We start from the raw sequence: 12397 nt of genomic DNA, 5'->3' as shown, positions 1-12397 counted from the left end.
ACAGTTCCCTCCCCTCCTTTTCATGTTGAGTCCCTATGATACTTGTGTATATTACTGTCTCAGTATACCGGAGGAGACTGAATCAGCAGTGGCCTCAGCTCCTCCACCTCACAGCTCTTGACTCTGAACGTGATTACGGGCTGAGGCACCTTCTGCCTGGAGTGTGCACTTCCTTCCTCATTTGAGTGAATTCTTATCCTCTTGCTCCAGTTTTTCCCCATTGTTTCTTGCATCTTTTGCTGTCTGAATAGAGCTGTCCCCGGCCCCAACTTCTTCATCATAAAGGAGGGGTGGGTCAGAGACTGACGGTGTTTAAGGTGGAGGTGCCAGGAAGCCAGGCTGAGAAGTGTGTGGTGACCAGGGCTCAGCAAGTTTTCCTACTGACAGGGTGGCCCTGTGAGATGTCTTGGATGTTTCGCTTTTCCAACACGTGGGTTTTCATAAAATTAAAAAATGCAGCAATTGTCAACCGGCAACTGTTTAAAAATCATTTCACCTGTGTTTGGTGATGATCTTCTACCCCAGCTCCTGATGACTCCTGGCTGTAACCTAATACAGACTCCAACAGGCTCCACCACTCACACCATTAAGCCAGAAGAGCAAATAAAAGCAATAGCATCGGTGCCTGTAATTGTGTGTCATCACCAATCAGCACTTAAGAACCTGTCTAAAACATACCGTGTACATCAGTATTTACTTTGAAGGTTTTGCTAACCAAATTTTAAACATAGCAACTAAAAAATGTATATTAGATTAACACTATTCAATGGGTCTCATGCTAAGGAATCGCACAACTTTGAAGTCGTTTTGACAAATAGCTTTGCCTTTAAAATCATGACTAACGCCACGCTAACAGATAAACATGTCAGTGTGCCTCCGGCCTCGGACACCCATCATTTGGGTAATGCACATGAATGGTTCACATGCCAAACCGAAAAGCCTGTGTTTTGATTTGGGTTTGCAAAAACACAGTAGCTGAGGATACTACACGCTGTACCTTTGGCTGAGGAACTCATCACTGATTATTTTGGAATATTGCTGATACAGAACAGGATATAATTAATGTGATTTTAGTTTCAATGATCTAACTTATGACTGAGATCGTGTAGTTGCCAGGAAGATAAAAAACTGCAGGGTGGTGTTGTGCTCTCTCTCTATATTTTCTTTTCATAGCATACAGCTTGTGCTTGCACTGAAACAAATGACAAAAATCTGAGAAAATGAGAATAGGCTAAAGGTATTACAAACCTTAAATATTACAAATCTTCTGATTGCAACGTCAAAGAACAATGCCAGTTTTAGACAAGATCAAATATAACAAAACATTTTTCACAATTACAGGTGCTTGGATTAATTAAATTGCAGATACATTCCCACTTGAGAAATTAGTAAATTAGGAAAATGTAACTTCACCCAGAGTTTTTTTTAGTTTTTACAAATCTGCTCTCTCAGATGTCGTTGTTGAAGAGAGCAGAACAACTAAATTGTGTCACTGTTTCAGTGACCCTGAAAATAATTTAGCTCTGGTCTAAAAGTGAGAGTGTGTGTCTGTGTGTATCTGTGTGTGCCCTGCGATGGTCTGGAGTCCTGTCCAGGGGGTACCCTATCTCTACCTGGCCTTGTGCCTGTTACCTGCCGGGTTATACTTCAGCTCCCCCATGACCCTGTATTGGATAAGCATGTTGGAAAATGGATGCATGGACTTCTAAAAAGTAATCAGTTACAGTTACTACTTAGATAAAGAGATTTTTTTTTTAATTAATAAATTGGGACGAACAGTTTTTAGGAGGTAGTGTGATATTTTGACTAGTGTTCATACACGTGACTTATGTTTGCATTCCATGCTTTTTATTTTATATACTTTTTTCATTTTAATATACTGGCATATAGTATCTGAAAGAAAACGCCCCTCTTCGCCTAGTCTTTCCTGAGAATCAATTTTTTCCTAGAAGTTTCAAAAAGAAAATAAAATGAACAGAGGTTCATGTCTGGACAGGATAACCTTGTCTTTTCACTGGCTCTGCTAGATCGTTTCATTTTCTCTCTTGGTTGCCAAAGATTTAGATTCGGTCCCACTCCTCTCTGGCGGTACTGCAGAAATCTTGTTTTAATCCTCACACAGAAAAGATAGGTGTTTTTCTTGAATCCTTAATTAGTCCTGTTTTGCCGTTCAGCTCACATTTATGTGAATGCAAATACCAGGCCCTGCCTTTAGACAAGGTGGATGCACTATACTGATGTTACTTTTTAGCAAAAAATACATTAGTATTTTTTAATACACATAAAATTAATTACTATAGATTACTTTATTCCTACAAACAAAACATAACAGATCTTGATACAGGTACTTTCCTGGTGTTATATTCCATTGCATTCCAGAATATCTTTATCATAAAAAAAAGAAGAAAAAAAAAGTCATTTTTATTTTTTTCATGATAATTTATTTTATGTCTTTATGTTTTTGTCTACATCCGTAAGCATTAATGCTAGCTCCCAGAAGAAACACATCCTACTCAAAGTCACAGACCTCTCATTTGATCATTAATAATCAGATAATATTAAGTCATCATTATTTCAGCATGTACCTGTATATCGTTGTTCAACACTTAAATGCATGTTCAACGCTGATCTTTAAATGAAGTGGAAAGGAACTGCAGAGCTGGACTGTCACTCGTGTCCCAGTGGCAGGCACTTGCTGTAATCTGAGAACAGCCTGATGGGCAGGGCACTGAGCCTTCTTGACTCCTACAGGTAAGAGCACTGTAATCATTCCAGGTGGGAGCCGGTGAGCGCAGATATCCCTGTCTGAATGCTCAAGAAGAGACAGTAATCCCCCCATCATCTAAATAAATGAGGTACGTACCAGCATGATTTACAATACTACTGTGTGAACACTTTTAATAGATACTTACTGTTAAATAGTACACTGTCCTCCTGTGAGAACAGGCAAAATGAAACCAGTTCAAACAGAAATGATTGGCTCTTGTTTTTCCATCATGTCCACATCTCATCCCGAATCTCATTCAGCGATGTCTTGAAGTACGCAAAGAGATGTTTTCTGTAAATTCACTGAAATTTGGGGGTTTATGGAATGTGCTATCATAGCCTTTCTAGCCCAGTCTTAAATGTAATGCAGTTTAGCGTCTATCGCAGCTTTTTTAGTAATTGGCAAAAGCAATTGACCATAATCTGTTAGATGATGAAGTAACACTATTGATATTGTGGTAGATGGCACATTTAAAAAAATAAAAATAAATAAATAACACTTTGTCATTCTGGCACAGCTGAAGTGCTTCATGGAACTTGATTGCAAGCACAGACAGATCCTGGACCAGGTCAATATCTGGGATTCACAGTGTTACCAATGTTGTGTTGAAGTGAAAGGATCTCAATTCCTTTTGCCGTTGTATATGTTTTTTGCAGTGACACACATTAGAAATATGAAGGGACTAAGAAGAAAAGATGTTATCAATCGAATCACTAAAAAATGACATTCGTTTTTTCTGCTGAATTTTCTGGGTTTCTGAGAGGAAGGTCTATACCATAAATTGAAAGCCCTATGCACTTGTTATCAAGTTAACCAGTGCCTGATTTTGATGTTGTCTCACATACTAAACTAAAGTCTGTCACTCTCTGGTGGGAAAAAAAAACGAGCTGTTTACAAGTCAAGTACCCAAACAGGTTTTGCATGCAGAATATTGTTTATGCTTATCAGTATCATATGACTTGAAGTTGTGGAGTTTCACAGTCATACATTTCTTTTTATTTCCTTAACTGTGGAGCCCTGTGTGTGAACATGTCAGACAGTGCTGGTGAGATAACAGTGACAGAGCAATTTCCCTCACACATGGACAGAACCTGGGACATTAATGACATCAGCCTCCCTCAGGTGAGTACAGTACAACACAACCTGCTACCCAGCTGCAGACTCTTTGACAAGAATTTACATTAAAATAGAAAACTAAACCAAAACGGCTCTATGCATGTTTTGATGTGCAGCATAGTATTTGACCTCTGCTTAAAAAGGATTTTTTAAATTTGCCCACACTGTCTTGACACTGTAGAAGTTCTGTAACTAGACATGCACATTTCCAAATAAAGAACTATATACATTCCTGTCTAGAAATTAATTAAGAAATAAATTACCAGTATCAGCAAAACAGGCAGTTTCAGAGAAATAAATACCAAAAAAGTGGTCATGAAAATGTCCATGAATCTTGCTTTACTTGGATAGGGAATAAATCGGTCATGTTCATCACTTCATATCACTAAGATAACAACAGATCAAATCGTAAAAAAGTATTTAAGAAAATCATTTACCCACAGATTACGGGACCATTATATTTAATCAAATATTAAGGCATAATTAAATAAATCTTACCTGTACAAAAATAACAATATTAGGGGGAAGTATCGTGCTACGTTTTTACAGCTATTGCTTTACAGAGGTTTTGAAGATTTAATGCAGGTTTTATCGCTTGGCTCACAAAAAAAGGTTCACGTGGAAGCCAACAGGAGTAAAAGCTACAAAACAGGTATTCGATTTGCATCGCACTAACCAAAACACAAGAAAAATTAACATCGGCATTTTATCAAACCCGCGTTAACTCGAGTGGAACCTAGCAAATGTCTAGCACCTATACTGCTGCTTTACATCAAATAAAGAAAATAACGTTTACAAATATGTCACTTCCACCCCTAATAAAAGCGAGTGAAAATGTCTTAGATTCTCATCACACCTTGACGCCTGCGGGAGCTCGGCTGCCTCACACACAGCCCTGCCCCCTGTACAGGTCCGACCTGCGGCTCTTGCCAGTCACTGGCTTGTAACTGAACGGCACCTTGTCGGATTATGTGTTGAAACGACAAGGAACATTGCAGAAAACCTCCTGCATTACAAATTATATTCCTTGCCCTTTCTGTCCTTCATTTTCATTCCAGGCGACAATAGTACGGATCATGTTCAAGAAGCTGTAATCGTTAATTATACTGCCATAGAGATTGTGTGTGTGTGGGGGGGTTCCATACAGATGCGAATCATACCGACCGGACGTTTCAGACAAATATACGAATTGTACCCATAAAGAGTTCATAACCCAAGTACTTACTTTTTTTCAAACTTTTTGTTTGTTTGTTTTAAAATGATGTTAAGTCCTGTTTGCTGAATAAATTAAATCCCCAAGACAATTTGTCGACTGGACGAGTGGGTAATTCTGGGTTACTGGGTGATTTTGTGGGGTTTCACTGCTCGGAAATCCCTTTCTGGCCTTTAATGATGGTGTAAACGATGCTGAAACGACAGCATCACTAAATAAACAGAATGAGTTACAATTTTTACCGTATTCCTGATGGTGAAAGCCCTTCCCTTTCCGGAAGCTTCTGTTTCAATGGTTAAATACCCTTAATTACCTTGTCTGTTTTTCTTCAGTTCAGCCACACCTGACTCGCCTTTCACACCGGTTTGCCGCTAACGCGTACTGATTATGCTACTCGTTTATTTCTGGGCTTCTGTTTTTCTGAAGCTGAGCAAAACCACTGTTCTCTAAACAAGGAGACAGTGTCGACGATGTCATCCATGCTGCTTAATTTAAATACCTTGAGGAAGCTGACGCACAGATTTGTGGCTTCCTCTGACAAAACCACGCCCTTGTCAAACACTAGTTTTTGATTCTACTACACTTGTTCTTCAGTATAACTTTACAAAGCCCTACATGTCCAATTTAAAAGGAATAAAACTTTTTTTTTCATAAGTCAGAGTAATTAAGCCATCTGGCTACAGAGACAATGGACAAATATCCTTTAGCAAATGAACAGGAATGGGCCTCTCTCTTCTGTAACTGTTCCTATGTTGTTGAAGCCATATTAAATTAAAGAAACAGCACTGGGTATTAATTTTGAACAATATTAAATCAAAATAACAAATAAAATACTCTTAGCAGTGGACACCAGTGGAAGGTACTGTACAGTGTGTGGAAGTGCTTTTAAACTTGAGAACGGGAGGCACTTCCTTACCTAAAGGGTTGTGGAAGTCTGGAACAAGATACCCAGCTGATAGCCTGGTTTCCTACAAGAAATGGCTGGATGAGATCCTGGCATCATTTAGCTTGGAACTACCAAAGGGGTCAGAGGGGCCCTTCTTGTTTGCCGTCTTGCTTATGTTCCTCTGTCCATCTTGTTTCTAGCCGGTTCTTTCATTTCAATCACTTCCACGTCCATCCCAGGACACACAGAGAAACAGGCACAGGCATGCACACATTCACACTAGGCTGAAGCAGTTCAGGTGGGGAGCTGCGTCAGTATGCGCAGGCTGCAAAGGAACAGGTAACAGGTTTATTCCTGCTGAAAAGAGAAGAAAGGAAACACAATGTTTTGGCTGTGGAGCCTTCTTCCCTAACCCTAACCCATTCACACCAGGGCTAATTTTCCCAGAAGTTCGTTAACCTATCAGTATGTTTTTGGACTCTGGGAAGAAGCTGCAGCATTTAGAGGAAATTCACTCGAAGATGGGAAGAACATACAGACTCCACACAGATTTGAAACTGGGAACAGAACCCAGGGGCCCTGTACTGTGAGGCACTAATGCAAACCCTTCTGCCCTCTCATGATCTTATACTTATTATTTGATCTAGAAGGAAATAACACATTCAGAACTAGGAGAATAGAAACTGCTATAACCCTGGTCAAACAGCATGTTTTGTTACATCAACAGAAAGGACAATTAAGAGAGAATGTGTCTTACTCGTCCTATGAGAAGTGTGAAGCTCAGCCAGGACGTCCTGAAACCAGACCAAAAAACAAGAAAAGGAACATGAGTCCTGAACTCATTCATTCCAGGTGCAGGATTAAGTCCAGCGTCTCTTTGTTTGAAGGCTGTAAAGCAGACAGACGTGTTCCAGGAGTGGACAGACTCCTATGTCAAACTGGTCTACAGCTCGGAGGAGAAGAACGCACAGAGACACCTGAGTGGCTGGGCAATGAAGAACACCAACAACCACAACTCCCGCATCCTGAAGAAGTCCTGTCTGGGGGTGGTGGTCTGCAGCAACAACTGCACCACCGCGGACAGCAGGGAGATCCACCTGAGGCCGGCCATCTGCGACAAGGCCAGGCAGAAGCAGCAGAGTAAGAGAAGCCAGTCCTCATCTCAGACAGGTGTAGTGAGAAAATCTCTAGGGGCCAATGTTAGTGCTCATTGTTTAGCAAATAACTTCAGATAGGAATCCTTCAGATAGGAATACACATGTAAAAAGCACCTGCTGAAGATGATTCAATATTTCAATTTCTCTGTTTTAGAAAAGGAGTGTCCAAACTGCAATGCACCTCTGAGACTACTGTGCTGTAAAGGAAATGGTGGATACCCTGTCACCAATTTCTGGAGACAAGAAGGACCATATATATTTTTTCAGGTGGGCAATGAAACAAATTGATCCCCAGGATTATTGATTTGTGCTGTTAGTGCAACAACAATTCTACAAATGAAAAGGCAACATTTCTCATATGTAACAAAGGTTACTTTGTGGGCTAGGAAAATATATGTTTGTGGCTTTTTACTGTTCCATTTTATTCACAAATATTTTGGATGTACCGCAATTTGTATGTACCACAGATAATTCAATTTGGGGTATTGCATCATGATTTCTTTTATATTAAGATGTCTAGAGGTGTGAACAGTGAGGTACATGGCTGTTAGTTGTTCTTATGACAGTATTCCTTTTTATTCTGATTTAGTCCAAAGGACAGCATGACCACCCCAAGCCGGAATCTAAACTGGAAGCAGAGGCTAGAAAACTGGGTCGAAGAAAAATCAGCCCCTTGAAGTCCTCTAATTTCAATAAAATGCGGGATGAGGAGGTATGATCAAACTGAGTTCTTTACAAAGGATGCGGTTGGGTGGGTCTTACAAGTATCAGTGAACTTTTCATTTCAGCCGAGCAGGAATGTTGGGCATCCATGACCTCTAGGAAATCTCTGAATTGTATGTGCTGCTTTTTCATTTGTGTGGGCTGCTTTAATGTTTATTTACTCACTTTAAAGAATTTTTAAATATTGTTTGATTGGCTTTCTCTCACCATAAGTAATTAAGCTTTAGGAGACTCACATATTTCACCCTGTCACCAGGATGTCATTTCCCTGAGGCTGACTGTCTCACTCTTTAAAGATACTGCATTCTGTCAGCTAAAGCTTTGCAAAGTGAACAGAATAGATCACACAAGCACAGGTGTACTGCTCCAACTGCCAAGTCATAAGCATATGGTTAAGAGAGCAGACAGTGAATTTCCAATGTTTATATTGTGCACTCACTGGCCAAACTACTAGGAATCTCACCTAAACCACACAGTGGGGTTCTGCAAGCACCTGCAAGCCTGTATTCCACAGTGTTCTGGGGTGTGCAGCCTAATCCCATCCCCCTGTGAGTGACACAGGTTGTGATCAGAGTGATGGTGTGTGAGACATGCACATTCTAGTAGTTTTCAACAGTCTGTTCATGTGATTCCTAAGATCTTGGCCAGTAAGAGCACATGGTGCCGTGATTCCAGCTGACACTTTGTCTTGTTTTATTAGCATTTTCCAGGTATGGCACCAAGTCAAGATGTCACCTTCTCTTCTGTATCACCCATCCCAGACCACTATCAAAACAATGTGGACAAAAGACGTAGTATTTCTTGCCCAAGGAGCTTTGGGAATGCAATAATATCTTACACAGCTGAAAGCCCACTGGAAATGGACATTGGCAGGTGTTATGGTCCCTGTGTCCAGTTTGCAGGTGGACATGACTATGAGGAGCCCTGGAGTAAGATAGCCCAAACCTACACTGGCCCAAGCAAACCCTCACATGGACGTATGCAGGACTATGGAAGCACTTATGAATTTAGTGGTTCACAAAACTTCTTAGATGTCTCACTACAGAATATTCAGCCCATTGTACCAAAAAACAGTTTATATGGGTCGAGTTCAGACTTTGGCCCGCTGTGCAGTTTGGGTGAGTGTGAGAGAAAACAGCTCTGGATCCCTGACAGCACTTTTCTCACCACAGACAGACATCTTGAAGAGGACTTGTACTTTCAGAAACAGAATCTCAGCCATTCAATACCCCCGTCACCCTTGCAGATAATGAAACCAAATGAGCAGAGCTTTTCTGAAGGAAGACTTGCCAGTACTTGTCATGCCACAGAGGAAAGAGCATACTTTGTGAGTTAAGCAAAACCCCAATGGGAAAAAACATTTAAATATAATATTACTCTGACACAATGCAATTAATTTTAAGAGGGAAAAGCATTTTTTGCTTTAAATCATGTACTTATTGCCAATGTATTTGATGTTTTTTTGTATATACACTGCAGTATGATGAATTAGGTGTTGCATTGAGAAAGGAAATTTCTTCTCATTCATTCTAAATTATACCCGAACTACTGTTTGTCAGTATTATTGGCTTTCTTCCATGCAAAACCAATCTTTCCATACGGTCAGATGTCAGACACCCATGAGAGCAATTGAATTGGCCAAATGGAATGGAGTTCATTGGTGTCTCGGTTGAAAAATATAAACCATTTTCTTCTCAAATGAAGCCAAGAAACTCGGCTCTAGATTATTCACTGTGCATTAAACCACTTCTGAAAGACATACTGGCAACTGCAATAATGGGTAAAAGCCAGCTGTGAACTGATGTTTGTGCTATTGCCATCCATCACCCTCTCATGCTTTTGGATTCTTGGCAGAAGAGGTTGAATGGACTCTTTTATCTGACAGACACTCTGAGTTGTTTTTGATTCTTGGATGATGAAGGATTTAAGTGCTATCTTGTATCGCGTTTGTTGTGTTTAATAAATGTGCACACAGAGACCTCCACCTGAACCACTGACGTCACCGATTATTCAGGTGTGTTCTGGAGCGACCAGGGAAAAAAAGTCAGGAATAGACCCTATGTTCTTCTTGGTAAAATTGTCACATTGAAATTCACTTCTGTGTCACAATGAAGGGAATATACCATCTTTCTCTTACTATTAATCATTACTACCTTCTGACCTTCCCAACTTGCACATCAACAAAACCTTTCCAATATCCCGTGGTCTGTTGAGGGACAGAGAGGAGATGTGGTGGGGGGCTGGCGCACACAACACCAGAGTCACCCATTTCTGCAAGTCTGATGCTGCAGCAGCTGGAATGAGCTCTGGCTTTAAAAGTCATTTCAGCACGTAAAGTAACACCCAATGTGTTCCCCTGAAACACTTTGTCAAAGGACAGACTTCTTCAACCAAACCCAAGTGGCACATTTATAATGCAAAAGTGAAAATATGCTACAGAGGTACAATGCTGGCTGCTTCGTTCCCCCCCCATGCACGGTTAACAGAACAACTTTTGAGACTCCGACACCAAAGATAAGAAAAGACAGGAAGAAATGTGAACACAGCAGGAGGAGGGGAGATTCCATTGTTTTGAATTGCACTTCTGCTTATCAGCCCAGAGCATCACGGGGAAAACATACTTTTTACATTAAGCCAGCAAAACTGGTTTAGGGACCACAGACCAAGCTGTGTCAGATTTGTATGCATTTATGCACATGCAGTGAACACCTGCGTCATAAAGAAACAGTCTAAATTCTCCCACGATTCTTGGTAAAATGGGGGTGTTTTTCTGACAAAGCTCTTTCCCATACTTCCATCTGATATAATCTGATACATGGCTAAATTTTGTTGATTAAAATTCACTCAGGACTGGCACTGATACACATCAACAGTCAAGTCAGGAAATATCATGGGTTTCCACAACACTGATTTTTCGGCCCAGCTCTCAGTCCAAACATCAAACATTTAATTGACGTGATAACAGGATTAATTTAAAAGTTTTTGTTTTCGGCAGGGAAAAAACGTGACCATTTTCGGCTACTGCCCTCCACCAGGAAGTTAAGATCAACATTTGAGTACAAAGAAAACACCCAAAGGCTCCAGTCAAGTAAATTGTTAGTACAATTAAGAATTTCAATGTAGTCTAGACACTAAGGTGGAATCAAGAGCCACAGGTGTGTGGGCAGAACTATAAAACAGAAGCGAGCCATCCTGTGGGTAAGCGGCAAAGGTTTCAAAAGTAATGGGAAAATCACTCCTGAGTCTGGGCTGGAGAAATGTACAAGAGCACACAGCTAATTTAAGCCTGAAAGCAAGTCTTGGACACAAAGCATTTGTCTCAGTAAAGTATTTCAACCCAGAGCATCCATACTTGTTATAGAGTAGGAGCAGACCACAATCAAACATTCATCTATTGAAACATTAATCAATGTTGGCACATTGCAAGATTACGTGTGTTTGTATTACAGTTCTTCCTTATCGTCCTGCAGGATCGGCTTGTTACTCTCAGTGGCTGTTTGCTCATCCCTGTTCTTATATTATTCCTGTAGAGATCCAGTCATAACAATGAGGTATGGCTCCAGAGGTCTCTGTGATTACTGGTAACATCACACGGCTGAATGGCTCTGGTGCCTAATCTTCCTTACAATCGGTTGTCGGCTTTACACAATGAAATTGAATTCCTCCCATTTAACTACTTTTGAGCTTTGTACTAGAAACTAAGGGTTCGGTGGTAAGGGAGCAGGATGTGAACTTTTTACCTCTTCCATGTTTCATGTTCAAACTGTACGAATGACTGATGACAGCCTAGTGTTTGTATTATGGAAATGGTCGGCATCCCTTGTAGTGACGGCTCTGATCCTCAAGGCTTCACAGCTCAGTCACTAAAGATCATGTTGATCTTGACTTATTTAGCACGCGTGGCTAAATTAGGTAACTAAGTCTTGCTAAAAATTATAAATACGTGGGTTACCACTGCTGAAAATCTGTGGGGAATCATTAACATTTAAGAGAAAGTTCATCATAATTTATAATTTTAGCAAGACTTAGTTAGCTAATTTAGCCACGCGTGCTAAATAAGTCAAGGTTATTTGAACTTGAACTTGATTATCATTCTTTTGCAATACGATGGTCACGTATATTGAACTACCCAACTTTCATACTTAACACATGCAATCTACCCTTAAGAAAAGCTCTGTGACCTTTACATATTTGTGATAAACCAACTTTATCAAATGAAGTAACAACCTAAATGAGGCATTACGTTTTGTAAATGTTGGTAATTATTTTTGAATCTCTACAGAAAGGCCTAGGGTTCCAGACACTGTTCAGTGTGAAGAAGTACTTCCTATCCGCATACTTAAACATACCACCTTGTAGCTTCTAATTATTTGTTCCAGAATAACAGCTTTAAATACTTTAGTTATCTGCTTAGTTGTGTGAATTCTGTTTATTTCAAAAGATTTTAAAACAAACGTTTGGAATAAAGCACTAGTGTAAAACCCACACGTCAAACAGCTTGCTTTGGCGCCACCTGGTGAAAGCACTGGGTAACA

The 12397-nt window shown here is 40.2% G+C and overlaps 1 protein-coding gene across 2 annotated transcripts; it reads left to right on the top strand.

Moving 5' to 3' along the window:
- The first annotated feature begins 2615 nt into the window (after positions 1-2615).
- Positions 2616-9852, top strand: LOC102686085 (glial cells missing transcription factor 1). 2 transcript variants are annotated; one of them, XM_069179988.1, is made up of 6 exons: positions 2616-2855; positions 3783-3889; positions 6835-7122; positions 7294-7406; positions 7729-7851; positions 8563-9852. In XM_069179988.1, exons 3-6 carry the CDS (start codon positions 6975-6977, stop codon positions 9196-9198), a joined length of 1020 nt encoding a protein of 339 aa, XP_069036089.1. In that variant the 5' UTR covers positions 2616-2855; positions 3783-3889; positions 6835-6974; the 3' UTR covers positions 9199-9852. The 2 variants fall into 2 exon arrangements, with proteins under 2 accessions (XP_069036089.1, XP_015218200.1); XM_015362714.2 differs by having other exon boundaries at positions 2617-2855; positions 6870-7122.
- Positions 9853-12397: the final 2545 nt, after the last annotated feature.

The sequence above is a fragment of the Lepisosteus oculatus genome, chromosome 17 (genome assembly GCF_040954835.1).
Source record: "Lepisosteus oculatus isolate fLepOcu1 chromosome 17, fLepOcu1.hap2, whole genome shotgun sequence".
Taxonomy (NCBI): Eukaryota; Metazoa; Chordata; class Actinopteri; order Semionotiformes; family Lepisosteidae; genus Lepisosteus; species Lepisosteus oculatus.
The sequence above is the reverse complement of the archived record's forward strand: the minus strand, read 5'-3'. Positions and strand labels throughout refer to the sequence as shown.

Coding starts and splice junctions, on each gene's coding strand:
- LOC102686085 (XM_015362714.2), top strand. CDS start 3,797: ATGTCAGACAGTGCTGGTGAGATAACAGTGACAGAGCAATTTCCCTCA. Junction 7,123..7,293: donor GGCCAGGCAGAAGCAGCAGA/GTAAGAGAAGCC, acceptor TCTCTGTTTTAG/AAAAGGAGTGTCCAAACTGC. Junction 7,852..8,562: donor ATAAAATGCGGGATGAGGAG/GTATGATCAAAC, acceptor TTGTTTTATTAG/CATTTTCCAGGTATGGCACC.